General features: G+C 49.7%; 1 protein-coding gene and 1 long non-coding RNA gene across 31 annotated transcripts; one reads left to right on the plus strand and one right to left on the minus strand.

Moving 5' to 3' along the window:
• Positions 1-4,037: 4,037 nt before the first annotated feature.
• SF1 (splicing factor 1) lies at positions 4,038-18,013 on the minus strand. Of its 30 annotated transcripts, none has more exons than XM_078341359.1 (15): positions 17,833-18,013; positions 17,458-17,617; positions 15,976-16,104; positions 12,932-13,007; positions 9,764-9,916; positions 9,474-9,563; positions 8,944-9,127; positions 8,741-8,856; positions 8,537-8,644; positions 7,551-7,731; positions 7,014-7,287; positions 6,637-6,691; positions 6,345-6,524; positions 5,391-5,595; positions 4,038-4,959 (listed from the first exon to the last, which is right to left on the minus strand). In XM_078341359.1, the coding sequence occupies exons 3-15, from the start codon at positions 16,055-16,057 to the stop codon at positions 4,924-4,926; spliced, it is 1,740 nt and encodes a 579-aa protein (XP_078197485.1). In that variant the 5' UTR covers positions 16,058-16,104; positions 17,458-17,617; positions 17,833-18,013; the 3' UTR covers positions 4,038-4,923. The 30 variants fall into 30 exon arrangements, with proteins under 30 accessions (XP_078197485.1, XP_078197483.1, XP_078197484.1 ...); XM_078341357.1 differs by having other exon boundaries at positions 6,637-6,696; positions 7,010-7,287; XM_078341358.1 differs by having other exon boundaries at positions 17,458-17,620.
• On the plus strand, positions 17,300-19,257 carry LOC144578177 (uncharacterized). Its single transcript, XR_013523477.1, has 2 exons — positions 17,300-17,539; positions 18,417-19,257. It is a non-coding gene; the product is annotated as an uncharacterized LOC144578177 (long non-coding RNA).
• The last annotated feature ends 449 nt before the right edge of the window (positions 19,258-19,706 follow it).

Here is a 19,706-nt window from a genome sequence, read left to right on the forward strand (position 1 = left end):
GCCACTGGATGTCTTCGAGAAAGGGACCCGCGACCCTGCATACGAGGGGTGGTGTGAGGGAGGGAGGTTGTGTGAGGCAGGGCTACAGCCCTCGCTCCACCCCCACCGAAGCTGAGCGGCTCTGGGCTCCCCCTGTTGCTGTCCCTCAAGGAGCTCTGAATGACCTTTTGGAGAGGGATGGTCAGGTTACAGGCCGGTGCTGGCAGGAGGCCGCTAGCCTGCAGCATGGGGCCCTGGGAATTGTAGTCCCTGGGAGAAACTGAGGCATTCCCCACCCCCTCATCCTATTGGTTAATGATAGTGAGTTCTCCTTGTGATTTGACTGCTTAGGACGTAATTGGAGGCCTTCTCTCGGGGCCACACCCTGGGCAGGGATTTTGTAAACCAGCTCAGTGACCTGTCCTGTAAAATGGGTGCCTCATCTGTCACTCAGGCACCTCACCCCATTTGTGTGCATGACCCCACAGTTTCAGGCCCTTCCCTGGAGGCTGTGGCTATCACCCCACTCACTGCTGTGCCCTGGCACCAGCACTGACTTGCTGTGTGACCTCAGGCTGGTTGCTTTACTTTCCTGAACTGTGGATTCCTTCATCGAATTTAGACTCTCCTAAGAGAAAAACAATACCTGCCTCTCAGCTGCTGCCTCCTCATCTTGTGGGGGCAGGCTCTGGATCCTGCTGTTTTTTAAGCAAACGGAAGCCAGGACCTGCTGCTAGTTCAAAGGCTGTTTGGCCCTCCTGAGTGGTGGGCCGTTGGAGGGGAAGAGCTGGGCCTTCTGTTCTGAGGGCCAAGGAAGCAGGTCAGAAGCCCAGACAGCTGCAGGGTGCTACTGAGAGCCCGATTCGGGGAAGGCCAAGCTGTTTCTGAGGACCCTTTTTTTTTTTTTTTTTTTTTTTGAGACGGAGTTTCGCTCATCACCTAGGCTAGAGTGCGATGGCATGATCTTGGCTCACTGCAACCTCCGCCTCCTGGGGTCAAGCAATTCTGCCCCAGCCTCCAGAGTAGCTGGAATTACAGGCACCTGCCACCAAGCCCAGCTAATTTTTGTATTTTTTATATTTTCACCCTGTTGGACCAGGCTGGTCTCAAACTCCTGACCTCAGGTGATTTCTTTCTACTTGGAAACATGGCACCACAGAAGACAGTGCGGCCGTGCCTTTTGAGGGCAGTGGTAAGGCAGGGCTTGGGAGTCGGGAGACCTCTGTAGGACTTGCAGTTTTGCCCACATACTAAGCTAGTGATTCCAGGGCTGGGTTTGCCATGGCTCATAAAGTGATCAGAGGCTGGCCTTGGGGGCTCACACCTATAATCCCAGCACTTTGGGAGGTCGAGGTGGGTGGATCGCCTGAGGTCAGGAAATCAAGACCAGTCTGGCCAAGATGGCAAAACCCTGTCTCTCCTAAAAATAAAAAATAAAAATAAAAAAAATAGGCTCATGCCTATAATCCCAGCTATTGGGGAGGCTGAGGCAGGAGACTCACTTGAACCCAGGAGGCAGAGGATGCAGTGAGCTGAGATCAGACCACTGCACCCCAGTGTGGGCAACAGGGTGAGTCTCCGTCTCAAAAAAAGAAAAAAGATCCGGTAATATAAAAATCAGAAAAGATAAAACAATGCTGGCAGTTCTCTGGTCTCTCCCCATTCACAGCTTGCACCCAGCCTTGGCTCCTGGGCCTCATCCCCATCCTCCACCAAGTGCAGCTTGGCCCAGCATCCAAGGTTCTTCGCAGACGGCACTTGTCCCTCAGAGGGTTGCTGAGAGTAGAGCTGAGACTTCTTGGCAGTCACTGCCAGGCAGACAGTAGCTTGTTAACCATGCTGTCACCTCGCAGCCCAACTGTGGCAGCATGCTTTGGCCACACACTCCTTTTTGCATTGACCCCCATCTCCTGCCAGACTGTATGTTCCTGCCACTGAGGACCCAATCCCCATAGACCATCCACATCTTCTTATGGGCAGGGGAGGCCAAGCTCATTCCATCCTTTCCCAGCTACCCTCCCCTCTTGCACCCAGGGCACTTGCTGTCTCAGGAAACATTTTTACTGGGAGCCTTTTTCTAACTTTCTCCAACTACCTTTCCTGTGGCTTCTTTCAGTCTTTTGTCATGCCATCACTCCCCACTGTTTCCAGGCTTTGTCCGGGGGTGACACTGCATGCCCCAGCCCGGCATGATCAAACCTGGGCGGAGTGATCTCGTCTCCCCAGTACCTCCACCCGCTCCGTGTTGTGTATGCAGGTTTACTTTAATGAGCCCTGAAGCACACTTTTCCAACCTGAACTCATTCAAGGTTGTTTATGTCTAAGTTTCTAACTAGAAACCTGGCCTCCTTCCTTGGACCAATCCTGAGTTTCTTCAGAGCCCTTGGCTGAGCCTCAGTAACAAAGCCCTGAGGCTGACCTTTCCCCACTGGCATTCCTCTTGCCAGGCCTTGAGGGGGTGGGGACAGTGCTGCTGCAGTAACAGCAGAAAAACAGGGTGGGAGGAGGGGCACACACGTCACAACACGATGGGGTAAAAGGCTTGCTTTTCCACCCCAGGTGTCTTCAGACAGGTGGGCAGGCCTTTCTGTCTCGGATTCTGCCACAGAAGCAGGTGCTTGCCACCATTGTGAGAGCCAAGCCTCCCTGCTGTCTCTTCCATTTCAGGGCCTCCAGCATCTTGGAGACTGATGCCTTAGTCAGCCACTTCCACTCTCCAAAACCTTAACAAAAGCTGACGGCAGGGAGTAGAGAGGGAGGGAGCATAGGAATGGAGCTGGCCTCGGGGGAGAGAAGCGGAGGAGATAGCTGGGCTGTGGTTAAGTCATTTATTGATTTTATTTCTAAAACCCACATAGCGCCACTTTGCCACTTCCAGAGCTTCAAAGAGCTAATTAACCGCCCAATGAGCCCAGCAGGGAAACCAAGCTTGCGGGGGAAGCAATGAGGTGAAGCCAAGGTCAAAGAGGGTAGCCAGGCCCCAGGCCCTGCCCCCATTCCATCAATTAAGGACAAAGGCAAAAAAGATGTCCTCGTTTCTTCTGGTAAGCCGAAGTTTAGGGCTTGGCTAGGGAAATATGCTGAGCCTGCCTTGCTTCTGAGGGCTCCACAAAACCCAACAGACCCATAGCAAAGCACAAGTCTCTGGGATGGGGACCAGACACCCCAGTAAATAGCAGTAGCCAGCCCCAGCTCACATCTGGAAAGCAGCCCAGACCACAGATGCCGCCCCAGCAGCCAGGTGCTGGGGGGAGCCTACTGTCCCTCAGCTGCCCTGAAGGAAAGAGAGGCAGGTAGAACCAGGGCCACTCTAAGGAACCTCTCCCCAGGAGAGAACCCCACTACCTGGTGGAGACTCCACATGGATTTCTCTGGGAACCCTAATAGTCACTAGCACTTACTGCCCAAGACATGAAAAAAAGCAGAAATAAAAGACCCTTCACAAAGTGCTTGCAAAGCACAAAGTGGGGCACTTTATCCTGCTCCCCACCCCACCCCCAAAGCTTACAGTGCTGGCAGGCTGCAAGTCACCAGCAGAGAAGGAAAAAAGCCACTTGGCGGTTTTAATTTTAGCTGCTCTGTGCCTGACAGGCAGGATTAGTTGGCTTGACCTTTAGTGTTGATGCCTCCCCAGGCCCAGGCCTTAGTCAGGTGGCAGCTTCCAGGCACACATCACCACTGGAGCTCATCAAACACAGGGGTCCTAGCCCCAGGAAAAGGCCTTCAAAGGACAGTCTAGAGAGATGAGCAGTGACCACGAAGGGTGAAATTGGTTCTCAGCGATGTTAACTAGTCACCAAGGGGAGACTATGGAGCCAACACACACACACACACACACACACACACACACACACACACACAGCTGCCACCACCAAAGCCACACACAGGAGGAAGGTGGTGGGCTTCTCTAATTAACGACCCACAGTCTTGCCCCGGACCAGGTGCCGAACAAAAAGTAAAGGCAACTTTGGTGCTGCTGGGAGAGGAAGTTTATATGAAAAGAAAAAGCAGGGGGTGGGGTGAGCGGCATTAAAAAGGAAAATAAAGAAGCAGACCCAGAAAACCACACTGCTCTTTTATTCAATGGAACATCCCCGCTTTAACGCAGTGTTGAATCTAACACCGAAAAAAAAAGCCCAGAGAAATTTCTGCAGATAAACCAGTGAAGAGAACGCGCAGTATACATTATTATCAACATAATCACTCCATGGAGAGGGAAGCGGGAGGAAAAAGGAAGGAGAATGAACAGGGGGCTCAAACTCCTAGACGCTGCAAAACATTCAGACGTTTGGGATTAAAATAAAACGTAGAAGGAAGCCTTCCAGGAAGGAGAGGACCAAATGGAATCTGAGACAGCTCAGGTGGTCAAGGAGCATGAGAACTCAAGGCTGGCAGGAGAGCCCGAGGGAGCTCAGGCTGGCCCACCCACTGCTGGCAGGAACGCCAGGCGGATGGGAAACCCGGAACCTGGAGATGAACCTGCCCTTGACCACTGTACAAGACTCCCTTGACAAGGGTGGCAGAGATTTAAAAGCCCCACACTTTAAACCAACATCTTTGTGGGTGGTTATGGCACCGTGAAAAACTTACGAACCAAAGAACCCCACAACCAGCTTGGCATGAATGGCCGAAGCCCATGCCCAAAACCATTTGCTCCCCTCTCCTTGGTAAGGGAAGAACTGGAGAGAAGGGAAAAGAATCTAATTGTAGCAGAAGACCGGGGAGAGCATCTCCTTGGACGGAGTCTGAAGAAAGGAAGAGATAAGGAAGTAACAAAGGAAAAAGAAAAAAATTAATAAAAATTTCACGATATGGAGCCAGCGTGTTCCGATTCCGTCCACAAAAATAACTCAGGCTGCTTTGCCGAACCATCCTGTCCACCAGGGGCGTTGCTGAGGCTGTCTGCCTGGAAGGGTCACCAATGGGCGCGGAAAGTCCTCACTCTCATGGCTCGGGCCATCGCCGCCGCGGGGAGGGATCCTGGCGGCCCGGTTTGGGGAGAGGCAAAGGGAGTTGGGTGAGGAGAGAAAGAAGACAAAGAAGACACTCGATGCTACGGGGCGCCAGAAGAGCCCAAGCTGGCGCCCCTACTACCACTGCCCATTCCCAAGCGAATCCTCAGTCGCTTGGCCCAGCCCCGTGCGTGCACACACACACATGCGTGCACACACAATCACATGCGTGCGTCCCAATGTCTGGCTCCATATGGTGAGGTTCGGCGTGTTTAAACGAGACCAATTCTCTCTATATATAATATATATTTTCTTAAAAAACAAGTCTAGTTCTGTGGTGGAGGCGGTGGGGGAGCTGGAGGCATCCCGAAGGGCGGCATGCCCGCCACCCCCATGCCCATCATGGTGACAAAGTTAGAAGGGTCCATGGGAGGCGGAGGAGGAGGGGGCGGGGCATACATCATGCCGGTGGAACCAGGCGGTGGAGGCGGCGGAGGGGGAGGGGCCCCAGGCGGCAGAGGCGGCTGGACCCCGGGGGGCAGGGGCACCATAGTGGGGTTGCCTTGCATCTGAGGGGCTCCTGGAGAAGCTGCGGCAGCCGCCTGCTGCTGTTGCCATGGCGGGATGGACCCTGTGCCAGCGCTCGTGGTGGTAGTCGTCGTATCTGGGGTGGTAAAGAAGCCCAAGGTCACACGCGCGGGGGCACACCGCGGCTGTCTGCGGCTGCTGCCTTGGGATGGGGGCGAGGGGCGCCTGCTCCTTGCTTGGCATGCGGTACGGTGGTGGGGGGCGGGCGGGCGGGGCTGGTGATGGGAGTGGAGGGGTGGGCAGGACTACCCTGGGGTCAGCCTCGAGGTCTCTGGGCTTAACAGAGTAAGCCCTTTGTCACCAATGCCCCTAGAAGGGCTGAGGGGAAGGTACCAGACACAAAAACAGCTCTGACGTCCCTCCGCCCAGCCGCCGCCACCACCGAACGGCACATTCAACCTCAAGGCCACAGCTGCTCTCTCCCCACTGCCCGGTCCCACCTCTGCAGTCTCTCACCCCAATCACAGCCCTCGCCAGAGCAAGCATGCACCATCCCACTCGGGCCATATGCACCAGGCTCGGTCCAGCCAGCCGCTCACTCAGCCCGTGAGGACGGGACTTCTGTCCCCCTACCTACAACAGCAGGCTCCCCTCCAGGTCCCCACGAACCTCTCCCCAGACACAACCACACCAAACATCAGCTCTCCTCTCCAAGATGCCCCTCTACCCCCCGGACCAGGAGGCCCTTTCTGTTTACAACCCCAGCAGAGCTCAGGGGCTCATCCCAAGGCACCTGCCTGCTTGTGTGAGGTGTGAGGCTCTACGGTTCCTCTCAGGCCCACCCCCATCCCACCCACGCCCACAAGCCCAAAATATTCTACTCACTTTGCTGCCATGGCAAGGGGGTACTGGAAGCCATACTGCTGCTGGGCGGAGGGGGTGGCGGAGGCTGCTGCTGCTGCTGTTGCCATGGGGGAAGAGGACCAGAGGGAGGGGGCGGGGGCTGCCCACTGGGAGGCGGAGGCGGCGGCGGCATCATGCCCATAGGCGGTGGCGGCATCATACCTGCAGGTAGGTGTAGGCAAAGATGAGGCTTTAGGGAAAGGGGGGGATTTGGGCCACAGTCCCCACGTGCCCAAACCTAGGTGAAGACCCACAGCCAGCAGACAGCCATTACCTTTTCCTTGATGCAGGCGATAGACCCCAGAGCCCACAGGCGTACTTCCCAGGTACTGATCTTGATGGAAGGAAAGAGCAGGGACTTAGCAGGACATTGGAATTGGCCAGGGAAGCCACCCCTGTGATAACTTGAGTTGCTATCCTTACAGGAGTTCTGAAAACCATGCCTGTAAAAGGCAGTGTCTGTGCCTAGCTGACACAGAATCACTCCCTGTACCAGAATGAAGTCTCGCTCCTTCCAGAGCCATAACCCTGGCAAGTCAGGCAGACCCGGCACACTGCCGAGCCACTTGAGAGCTGCTTCTAGCTCAGTGACCTGACGCAACCCCCTGCTTATCCCAAAGCCCCAAGGTTTCTGGTCTGACACTTACTTACCCATTGGAGGAGGGCCATGGTGCCCAGGTGGGTGGGGGCCCTGGTTCATCGGAGGTGGTGGTGGCTGCATCCAAGGGGGTGGGGGTCCATTGGGGTTGTGCTGCATGGGATGTCCACCATGCCCACCTGTCAGGCTGGGTAACGGGTGTGGGAAGCTGTGGGGGCCGCCTCCGGGCCCACCAGGACCACCTCCGTGCATGCCATGGTAAGGCCGACTCTCTGAAGGGCCAGAATTCATCCAGGGTGGGCGACTCTGAGTGGTGGACATGAGAGACTACGTGAGAGCATTTCCAGCCAACGTCCCTGCCTGCGCCCCCTGGTGGCAACATTGTTCTTCCGTTCATGCCACAGGACTAGAACACAAGAACGAGGTCTTCCCAAAGTGAGAAAAGTCCCCAATTGGCTTGAGATCCCAGAAGAACAATGTTGCCATCCATATCCATCGATCTGCTCTACCCAAAGCACATGGCCATAGCTCCCAGTCTCTGCAGAAGAGAATGGGGAAGCCAGACCAAGAGAACCTGCCCCCAGGCTCACCGGCGGAGGTGGGTTGTTGGCGGGAGCAGCAGGACGAGGTGCACTGGCCAGGGGTGTGGTGGCAGGCCCAGAGGTGGAGCCCACAGATGCTGGGACGGGCGCTTCACCCAGTTCAGCCATGAGGGACAAATATTCTTTATCCATCCGTGCTTTATCCTGAGCTGACTGGGGATCACCAGGCCTGAGGTGGGGTGGGAGACAGAGAGAAAGTGGAAAAACTCATTACGGAAGCTTTTACCCTGAGAAACCAACATACAGAAAGTGTTGAAGGATTCAATCATCAGATCATTACATCTTTCTAACCCCTTACTGAACATGGCTCTCAACAGTCTCTCAACAATCTTCAGTGTCGTGCCCAGTTCTGCATCTGAGATCGCCAGAGCAGAGGCCCTGGGCGAAGAGCACAGACGACCCTAAGCATCACTGAAGCACAGGTTCTCTCAACTCAATTCCATCAAACTTCATTCCCAGTTTGAGAAAAGAAAATCTATGTAAGACTGGCCCAACTGCCCGAACGACCTTCCTGAACAAAAGCTTACATATTTGCCAGAATAAAAAGGTGCTGGTATCCAGTGCCAACTTGCAACTGGTCAGAAAGAATTTTTCTTTTTTTTTTTTTTTAGAGGGAGGGAGAAAAGGTAGAGGCGACGGAGATGGAAAAACCATCTCCGTCGTCTCTACCCCCAAGAAACAAGTCTTCTCGAACCAATTCTGAATAGCAAAAGCAGGGAACTTCCTCTTGAGCCCCAGTGAAAACATTTATACTCAAAATGGAAGCTTCCAGTTTTCTTGGGCTCAAGACAAACAAATAGGAATATCTATAGAGCCTATTTCTAATGATCCTGGGCTTTAAACCACACCATTACAGACCACATTAACTGAAAGATGTTTCTCTTGGTCAGTAAAATTAAGAACCAACTAATGTGCTGAGAGAGTTGTCCTGCACATCTCGGGCTACCAGGAAACCACAAGAGCCAGCCCCTCACCTTTGGAATTTGCAGTCTGAAGCGATGTGGCCAGCCCCTCCACACTTGGTACACACCGTGGTGTTGGTAATGCTGCGGGTCTCTGAACTCTGCCAAGGTCTTAAGATCCTATTAAAGGAACAAGAGGTCAACACAAGGGGATAATCTCTACTTCCATAGGTACTTCAGGTCTCTATACTCTGTCCTTTAAACTCAATCACATACCTGTTGTCATCTTCCCGAAGGGTCCCATTCAAGCGAGCCAACTCCCGAAGCTGCATCTTCCGTAGATCATTCTGGTCTTCTGGGGTCTCGATACCCTGCTTCAAGATGTTTCTTATCTAGTGAAGATACAGTGGATAGTTAAGTGCTTGGGGCCTCCACCTAGGTTTTCAGCAAGAGGCTTCCTTTCTGGACTCACCACTCACCTGTTCCACTGCCTTTTTGACGTTCTCCATTGTATTGGCGGTGACCAGGGCATGAAGTGGCTCATCTTCTCCTGGCAACATCTGGCCATCTTTGCGCCCAACCTTCCCTTCTTTCACAGATCCTTTCCCCCGGATCATAATCTTGGCATTGCACTCCTTCTCTATGTTCTTTAGGGTGTTCCCTCTATCAGAGACAGAAATGACTGAGTTTATACCTGACAAGGTCACACTCAAAGAGGGAACAGAGGCTGGGCCAATTTGGCACTGGTGGGAAACTACAAGTGCAAAGAATCGGATTTTCTGACCAAGAGCTCCATGAACTTTATTACGGTCAGCTACAATAAACCTGAGGATTTGCCTTTTTCACCCTAGTGAGAAGACTTGCTCACAGAAAGGCATAATTCAGCCAAAATGAATGTCCTACCAAAAAGGGGGGAAGTAAGCCAACAGTACCCAATTAGGCACAAAACGGACACATCTCTGAGGCTCTAAAAAGGAATTCCGTATCCCACAGACTAAGAGTTACTCACCTGGGCCCAATGAGCAGCCCCACAAAGTTGATTTCTGGGTATTCATCTTGTGGAATCATGACTTTATCACTCACACGTGTTGCTGGAGGTCTAAGAAAGAAAAGTCTGTCACTGCACATTTCTGGAGGATGACACAGCCAGGAGCTCTTCTAAAACTAACTATTGGTACCATGCACTAATTATGGGTGATTTGGGGCAAGAAGTGAGTAGTACTAGTATTGTCCCACCCCAGCAGATCACCCATGATCTGCATGTGTTCTCATCCCAGATGATCTAGCCCTTCGGCTTACTTGTAATCTGCAGGTGGCTTAAAATCCGGGTTGAGTGCAACCATCTCAGTGATGAGGTTGTGCCGCTCCTCTTCCAGCTTTTTGCGGGTGCGGAACTCTCGGGTATTAAGCCGCTTCCCCTCACTATTGTAGATGGGCTCAGGGGAAGGGGACCTGTGGGAAACACACTCCCGTTTACTATTCTGCCCCAACTTCTCTCATTCCCACATGGACTATAAAGTCTTTCCCAGCCCCTCTGCCTCTCAGACCCTAATACAACACTGTTCGGAGGAACCGACCATAACGTGTGCTACTCAAGATCGTGTGGAATGGGGAGATGGAAGCTGGCTTAACATTAGGGGTCTGGGGTGTGTATAAGAAAGGAAAAAAACAACAAAAAAAGATTTTTGCATCTAGAAGTGATGAGAGGAAAAAGTGTCTGTCTATCCTTTGGGGAAAATCTTTGGATTCTAAGTAGCAGGGACAGTATCATCCCCTGGAGTCTTCTTGCCATATATGGATTTTCTTCCATTTGAAAAAAGTTACAATATCCCAAGTTTACAAACCACAGAAACCCCAAGTTTAGGCAAAATGTTAACTCTTAGAGAGCTCATGCCCTATAAGGAAGAGCTTCTGTTCCCCTAACACATAGTATGGATGAGCTCTTTAACCCAATGCAAATGGGACTGAAGGCTACTGCAGCTACTTGGCCCCCACAATGGAGAGAGATGGTTCAAGGCTTCGTCTTTGCTTTTCCTTCAATGGCCTGGCTGGCTGTGTCCAAGGCCCAGGAGACAACCTGTTTTCTGGCTGTTCGAGGTTGGGGAGTCTGAGTAGAGAAAAACGTTAAAGTGCTAAAGCAGCTTCTGTGAGAGGCTGCAAATGTAGATTTGGTCAAATACTTGTCTAGGGTCTGAGCCTGCAAACAGCAAGGGGAAAACCTATGATTCTCCACCAGAGTTTACAAGTCCAGAAAGCAGATTTTCTCTCTCTCATTTTTTTAAGGAGTAAAATGCTGTTGCTACAAGTAAAAAAATATAATGATAAAATGGTCAGTTTACCACAGCTGGATTTTGCGGTAATAAAAAAGAGAGGTTACACTCCTAGAATTTTGAGTTAAGATTATAAAAAGGACCACAGCTTGATATTCTGAATATAAATTTAGTAGCAGCTGCAAGAAGGGAAGAGACCATGTGCATCAGGTTATTAAAAAAACATCCTGAAAGTAGTCAAGACTCCTATACCCTTGGTTTAGTTGAGAGAACCTTGCCTAGTTGGAGAGCAAGGACTGAACTCGGCTGCTCCCACTGTCTTCAGCCTAAAGGGAACCATGTCACACCACGTTACACACACGATGGAATAAAAGGTCAGGTTTGTTCATGGCTAATGACGGCTAAATGACACCTCCGTTTCTAGCATTTGTATAAACTGTTAGCACAATCCAGTAATGGTGAACAAAAGCAAACATACCCCAGCTCATTAGACTACCATCTTATACATTTAAGTCTACAAAAAAGTTTTAAACATATTTTACTGTGCAAGTTAAGCAACATCAAAATAACAATAAACTGGCTTAATTGATATAACACCTTTTTAAGAAATTATCTTAATTAAGAAAACCCATGCATTTCCCTCCAACCTGGGCTCAAAAGCAAAACCAATCAGGCATTAGGGCCTCTTTCAAAACTGAATACAAGGGAGGAAAAAGCCTGCTCTGGTTTCATTTCTAACATGCTCGAATTTCTAATCCCCACCCCATAGCTGTCTCGAATTAAGCATTCTTGGCTAGTTACAAAAACAAGTCTTACCAGGACCCAATTGGCCATGTGAAGGCCTCACAACAGTTTAACCTCTTCCCAAATTGCAGAAATGAAAGGCAAAAGCTAGTATTCTAGAGGTTAGACTGACCCGACTTCTTCACCTCCAATAGGCATCGGCTAGATCAACTAAATTCTAATCCCAGTTATCCAGGAAGCAAAGAAGGTTTGTTAAAAATTCAACCTTTGGAGGAATTGACTGGTAACCTGTAGACGTATTATTAAAGGGAAAAAGGCCAAAAAGGCACTAAACAGTTGTGGTCTATGACCTACAATGTAAATTTTTTTTAAAAATCTTCAAAAAGAAACGAAACACAATACAACCCTACAACCAAAATCTACCTATAGGTAAAATATAGCAAATTTAGTAATTCAAGTTAAAGAGTCAATACGGAGAAACAAGGAAGTTAATGTTTCCTGGCAAAGGGTGGAAGAAAGATGCATGAGTGACTTCTAAAGCCATGACATCATCTTCCTGATTTAATAAGCTATTAACTGGGTAACAAAAGCCAAAAACACTACTTTTTAAAGCCAAGTCTTTTCAACTATGCCGTATGCACTAAGAGAAAATTGAGTGAGAGGGAGACTTACTGCCCTTCTAATTAAATGACCAATTTTAGCTGTTCAATCAGCTAATAGAATTCCAGTTTAAAAAGTTCATCTCCCCCACACAAATTATTTTTCTGAGGTGAGAGAAACAGCAAACTGACATGACATGACCACAGCTGTTTGAGGCCCACGCTCCCTTTAAGGAAAAAAAAAAAGTAATTTAGGGTTGGTAGCTTGCCTTCCCAAAATAGGTGAGAATATTCTGGCCCCTCCCAACACCCCCAAGGCAATGGCCAAGGCTGAAAGTTAACTGGCAGTGGAGGAAGTTGGTTAGAAATCTCATCTGTTTTGAAGCCACCTCAAAACCGTGAGCAGGAAGACTGTAGCAATGAGCTGACCAGAGTTTCTGGGTTGCTCAAGTTCAGTGATGCTCAAAAATATTCTTAGTCCCTGCACCGTGTACCTGTGAGAAAAACTCTATGCCCTGGGCTTTCACCCAAGGCAGGTACCGAAAAGGCAGGTTAACGGGCCACCTCACTGTCCCTAAGGGTGGGTAAATCAGGTTAAGATCTACATGCTTACCAATTGGAAACCAGTTGTCCATTTTCCTGTAACTTTTTATTCTCCCAACATTTAAGTTTTATTCCATTCTAACTGTTGACTGACCATACATATTTCTAATTAAACCTTAATCCCCCAAATGGTCAGAGTACAGTCGTCTTACTAGGATTTTATTGAACTGACACAACATGTTGCCACCAGTAAAACGTATTGAGAAAAAGGTAAAAGCGTTACTGTCAGCTGGTTAAAACTGTTTCCCAACCTGTCCTCAGGGTTAGGGGGGATGCCCAGGTCTCCTGTGCGCAGTTTACGAGTCAGGTCTTCTATCTGCAGTTGCACTGGAAGAAACCAGGTTAGGAAAGAAAAAAAAGGATGGAAAAAAGACAATGTTACCAAAAAACATCTCAAATCTCAACAACAAGCATGAAGAACTCGGAGACTTTGAAAGGGACGATTGATCAGTGAACACATTGAAGCAAAAACCCCAAACCACCTATCGGCAGGAGTCCTTTTACATCTATAGGTTTTTTTCACTTCAAAATGGTTATCACTTAAGGAAGCAAACAGTTTGTTGGAAGAGGGGTTAGCAATAAAGACTGTTCACTAAGGCTAACATCAAAGCAATTATAGGAGGTGTTTCACCTCTTCCTCCCCACCAAGGCTTGCTTACAATTGGTACCCAGAACCAAAAACCATGTTATGTCACCAATACCTGATTCCCATCAAATTACTTGAGGGCAAGAATTGAGGTTTTCTTCATTAAATATTAAGCATAGCCCAAAATGAGACCCAATTAACATGGGACAAGAAAAAATACCAATTGAGCAAAGATCATTTTCATCAATACCACACTTAAAATTCCTCAAATAAGACATTTAAAAACAAAATTCAACACCTTATAGAAATTTGTACATACGCTTTCTGTACAACCAGACCTGTACTAGGTAAGGGTCTCCCAATACCTGCAGCTTTTATTCAATTATGTAAAATACTTATTCAAATATTAAATGACAAACCACATATCTTAATAAACCAGTAACCATAACATGCTAAGAATTTGTTTTCAGGCTTGCTTTTTTTCATATGGGAAGCAAGTGTGTAGAAGATGAAATGTGTGGATCAATGACAATGTATATGGGCCCTCAGGCCTTGACCAATGAGGCTGTGCATGAAAAAGAGAGGTGAGGGTTTCACAAAAGTTGCCAGTGACTCCAGGAAAATGTTACACAGCTGATTTTCCAAGATAATGGGAACTGCAGAGCCAGAGCAGCTTTCTTCAACGTGCAGAATAACCACCTGTTCCTTACCTTTGCAGCATCTGAGAATTTTGAGCAGGCATCTCTAATAAGGGCAAGTGTTACTAGATTGGGTTAAAATTGAGCTGGCTCCAAGATAGAATTAATGCATCCCTAACCAAAGATATCCAACTTTAAATACAATCACAGGGCTATACCACACCCATACACTGAAACCCTGAAAAAATGAAAACTCATTATTATCAAAAGATACTAGCTGGGTGCTCATGCCTGTAATCCCAGCATTTTGGGAGGCCGAGGCAGGCAGATCACGAGGTCAGGAGATAAAGACCATCCTGGCCAACATGGTGAAACTCCATCACTACTAAAAATACAAAAAAATTAGCTGGGCATAATGGCATGCGCCCGTAGTCCCCTCTACTCAGGAAGCTGAGGCAGGAGAATCACTTGAACCTGGGAGGTGGAGGTTGCAGTGGAGATCTAGCTACTACACTCCAGCCTGGCAAAAGAGCCGGACTGTGTCTCAAAAAAGAAAAAAAGAGAAAGACATTGAGGGCATTCTGGACAAAGCAGTATGTACTGCAGGAGACAGAAGATTAGTAAGACACATGGCTCCCCAAGCTCCTTTATGCCTGAAAAGCTCTGACTTTGCAGTTGAGTATTGAGCTAAACAAACCCCTGGGGTGGGGGGCGGTGGTGGTGGTCATCTTAACTGAACTATGGAGATGTGGGGCCTTATCTAAATAAAAAGGGTCATTCTCTTCTGTGGAGACCTACACCTCTGCTTTGATTCTATCTATTTTGACTATAGCTCTAAATAGCCCTTAGGGCTCAGCAAATTAGCCCTCCACAGAAAAGAGAAATGGAGTTGTAAAGAATTAATGCCCTTCCCATTTTCTAAAGTATGCTTGTGTTCTTGGGATATCACTCCACTACGGACATTTCACAAGGTTGTAAAGACCCAGAGTGGTCTAAAATGAGACACAAGGGAATGGGTGGGAGTAGACAGGAACAGTAGGGAAAGAACAAGTATTAGTAGTACCATGAAAGGAGACAGACAATTCCAATGCCTCAAAATTCTCAGCAGTCTAAAAAACAGGCAATTAAGATCCTCAGGAGTAATAACATGCTGGCCTTAAAGCTTTTTGGTTGTGAAGGCTACAGCCTCGTAGGCTTAGGAGGTCTTTACCCAAATTTCCTCCAAAGGAGATGTTTATTTGGTTAGTAGAAAATGTTTTTATCAAGTAAACTTTTTTGAGACAGCTGCACAGGTATATAAAAGTAAAACTTGCATTAAAAAAATTTTTTTTAAAGCAATTTTGAGGTTAATTTCAATTCCACTGTGGATAGTCATTCTTAATTCTCAAAACTTCCCAGCATAGAAAACCTTTTATCCTAGCACTTCATTCCATATCCAAGCAGTAATATCACTTTTCCAGCAGAGTTAAGAGTAAATACAAGAGCCTTCATTTTAAGACAGCTCTCCATAGACCAATCCAGAAAAGATGTTGAAGGGAAGGTTAAATTAAATTCTTAAATTCAAGAAAATAAACAGGGGTGAATTGTAAACACACTTTCAGAACCACTTTTTGTCAGTTTTTTTTCCTTTCAGAAAGTACCTATAGAAAGTAAAAGACCACATTTTAGGGGGAGGAATATGAAATTACGGTGAAAGGCCATGCTGTGAAAAGTACGTGGATTACAATACCTGCGGTGTTCTCCACTGGGGCCTGTCCAGAGAGGCAGATGACACTCACCTCATCAACTGGCAATGAACAGCAGCTGAAAAGGGTGGGCTGCTGGAATGGGGACTATTCTTATTCCTAAGTGAGTCCCTACCTTCCTGACACTCCTGGAGAACACTGCTGTTACAAACAGACCAAAACATGGAGCTGCAAATGCAGAACTCACTGGGCAAAAACTGACAGAACATACTAAAGTCACGAAATTATCTTATCTCAAAAAAGATAACTACAATTGCAAACTTTCAAGAAATGCAGAATAAATCGTAACATCTCAAAGTGTATTTGGATGCAGAACGTATATTTACCTATGTAAGCTCTTTCTTGTTCTCGAGTAAGTCCAGGGGGAATAACTGTAGGCATTCCCGGAATCACTGTCTTTTGTTCCATTGTGTCTTGGTTCCAGCGGCTCCTCTTCCGCTTCTTACTTGGGAAGTCTAAAGGCAGAGACAAAGTCCATCAGATGTAAATATCAACAGAGTATCAATAAACAGTTAAGGATATTTAAGGCACTACACAGAAACTCAGCAGATAGTGAAACTGAAAGGTTGACCTAAAATTTAAATAGCAAAACAAAAAAGAACCAGAAAACTGAGAGGTCAGAGTTTTAAAACTTAAGGCCACTACAAGAGTACCTGGTCCTGGGTCAGAAAGTTCACATTTCACATCCTTAATTTTTGTCTAGAAAATTGTCAAATATATAAACATGGTAATCTTAATGCACAGGACTGCAGAGAGCGTTAGATATATATTACATTACCCCTGAGTGCTCTGAAAGCCCCAGGGAAGACACAAATACACTGAAGAATCATAGGTTTGTAAAGCGGTCCTGAGGGGACTGGGGGCTCCTCCCACCTCCACCCTCCTTGTCACCTTTCAAGAGGCCGGACCACAGCTAAACCCAGTTACACACTACTAAGTGGGAAAAGCCCAATTCTTCAACAAGATCACCTTTATCTTCATAAGTTTAGCCAAAATCAGCATTCAATTTTCCTGGCCAGTTGGACACTCAGGGCCTGAACTCTTAAAAGAATCTATCAAAAATTCAACAAACAACAACCTATACAACAGCAGCCAAGTCCTCCTTCCCCCATACATAGGCAGAAACTCCCTATATTTGCCAAATAAGAATCCTATTACCCAAAGGTACAGGATGAGAGGGAAAAGCTTTTTAAAAACAATGTGACGGGTGCCAGTCAGACTGAGACCTAAGGATACTGAGGGGAGATTAAAAAAACCTAGCGTTGTCTCCCCAAAAGAGACCAAGAAAGATCAGACCCAACCATCACGTGAAGCTTTCCAACCTCTCCGGAGTGAAAACCCTGCCTTGCTGTACAAATAGAGGAGTTACTCTTGGTAACTTTCCCATTCTGGTTCCTCAAGAGCACAAGGGAGCCGCTGCACGTCATTAGGCGGGGCTTTCACGCCCTCCTGGCATTCGCACCCAGCACCTTGTCCTGAGCAGAACACCCGCCACCCTTCTTCTCACACCAGCGGACTGGAGGACAACATGGGGCCCCCAGCTTTCAAAATAGGGCCGCACAGCCAGGCCACCTTATTGCGTCTGCGCACAGCGCGTCACCGCCCTCCCTGCCCAACCCTAATAACGCGCGTGCGCAACCGAGGCCCCCCGAACCAGGCCGCGCGCGCCCTGGGGCGCCTCCGCCCGGGCCTCCCGTGCGCGCGCGCGCGCCCCTGCCGCGTGCAGCCGCCGTCGCCGCCGCCGCGCGCCCCTTAGGCGGCCGGGCCCGTCCGCGCGACGCCTCTCGCGCTCTCTCGGCCCGACTCACCTCCTCCGCCGCCGGCCGGGCCCGGCTGCTGGTCCTTACGCGGCGGCTGGGGTGGCGGCGGCTGCGGCGGTGACACGCGCTGGTAGAGCGGCGGCGGAGGGGGCGGCTGCGGCGGCGGATATGAGGCGCCGGGGGACGGTGGCGGTGGAGGCGGAGGCGGCTGCTGGGGAGGAGGAGGGGGCGGCGGCGGCGGCGGCGGCGGTAGCGCCGCGAAGGGGAAGGCCGCGGTCAGGGCCCCCATCGAGCCCACGGGCGGGGGCGGCGGCGGCCCGGGAGCCAGCAGCCCCGCCCCAGGCCCGGGTGCAGGCGGAGGCCCGGGCTCGAAGCCCCCTTTGGGCCCGGGAAGCGAGGGGAGCCCGGGGGGGCCCAGCTTACCCAGCGGCGTGGCGTTCGCTCCGGTCGCCATGGCGCCCCCGGGTACCGGCACCGGCGGCTGCTTTTCCTTGGCGACGGCTTCTCCTTCGCAAGCCTCCCGGGGGGAGGGGACCCGACTGCGCTGCCGTAGCGCGCGGAGCCCGTCCTCTCACGCGGCGGGCGGCGGCGGCGCGAGACGCACAAAGAGGGAGGAGAGAGGGCGCCGCGGGGGCGGGCCGAGGGTGGCGGGGCCGGGGCCTGGATTGGGCCGGGCCGAGGCAAAGGGTCGAAATCGGCGGCCTCCGATTGGCGGAGCCTCGGTCCTTCTGGATGCGCGCTGGGATTGGCCGAACCGTTAGGGCTGGCGAGGAAATGGCGGCGGAGTCCCGTGGGCTGGGAGGTGTCGCAGCGCGCACTTCATTTGTTACTGCGCGAACTGAGCTCCAAGTCCAGAAAGGAGGGGATGGGGTGGGGCGGACGCTGACGGATCGGCGACGAGCTCTCTCATTGGCTGCGGTTGTGGAGTCAATCAATCTCGCGTGCGTCGTAATGTCGCGGGATTGGCTGTAGCTGATTCCAGCCTTTTTCTAATCCCCTCCCCCAAGGGACAGTTTCTCCGGGATTGAGCGGGATTGAGCGAGAAGTCGCGACGGAAAAGGCCCAGCCGGAACAAGATTTATGGCGGAGGGAAGGCTAGAGCTGGGAGTGCGCATGCGTAGATGGGGCAAACCCGTCTATCCGCCCCTCTCCCTTTACCACAGATCCTCCGGTCCGGCACGGAAGCTCTAAGTTACGTCAATATTTGTTCCCATGGTAACGCGGAACCTTGGACGGGAGCAAGGGAGGGGCTGGCGCTCGCCGGAAAACCGGCTCTGTTGACGCTGCAGGTATAAAGACTTCCTGGCCTGGCGCGTTGGGTCACGCCTGTTATCCCAGCACTTCGGGAGACCCGAGATCGAGACCATCCTGGCCAACGTGGTGAAACCCTATTCCTACTAAAAATACAAAAAATTAGCCGGGCGTGGTGCTGCGTGCCTGTAGTCCCAACTAAGGAGGCTGAGGCAGGAGAATAGCTTGAAACCGGAAAACGGAAGTTGCCGTCAGCCGGGATCGCGCCAGTGCACTCCAGCTTAGCGATAGAGCGAGACTCCTTCTCAAAAAAAAGACTTCCTGTTTTTTTTTGAAAAAAATTAAAAGTGACCCACAAAGCTATGAATAGAGAAGACTTGTTGAAGGATTCAAAACAGTATTTTAACTGATGCAACGACATATAATCTTAGATGAAAGACATTCTTTGTGTAGTTTGCAAGTTAAAAAGACAAGGTAGTCAATCCAAAAATTACAAATGTGCACTACTATTGGAATCCAAGCGGAGTTCAGATAATTTAAATGGTCTTAAAATCAAATAAAACAATACTACAATAGTGGGAAAACTTGTAAACAAAACTGAGCAGGAGCTTGCCTATCCTGATGATGAACCTAGTATTAGTATATATGAAACACAATAGGCTAGCGCGGTGGCTCACACCAGCGCTTTTGGAAGCGAGGGTGGGCGGATCACATGACGTCAGGAGTTCAAGATCGGTCTGGCCAACGTGATGAAACCCCGTATTTACTTAAAAAAAAAAAAAACTAGGCAGGCGTGGTAGTAGGTGCCTGTAATCCTAGCTACTCGGGAGATTGAGAAAGCAGAATTGCTTGAACCTGGGAGGTGGAGGTGCAGTGAACCGAGATCGCACTCCAGCTTGGGCAACAGAGCAAGACTCTGTCTCAAAGCAAAAACCCACAATAATAGTATGATATTGTTGGCAAGAAAGTAGTGCAACAGAATCCAGAAATACCACAAAGGTGGTATTTTATTTCAATCAGGAAAAGATGATTCAGTTGATAAATGG

Source organism: Callithrix jacchus, chromosome 10 (assembly GCF_049354715.1).
Source record: "Callithrix jacchus isolate 240 chromosome 10, calJac240_pri, whole genome shotgun sequence".
Lineage (NCBI taxonomy): Eukaryota > Metazoa > Chordata > Mammalia > Primates > Cebidae > Callithrix > Callithrix jacchus.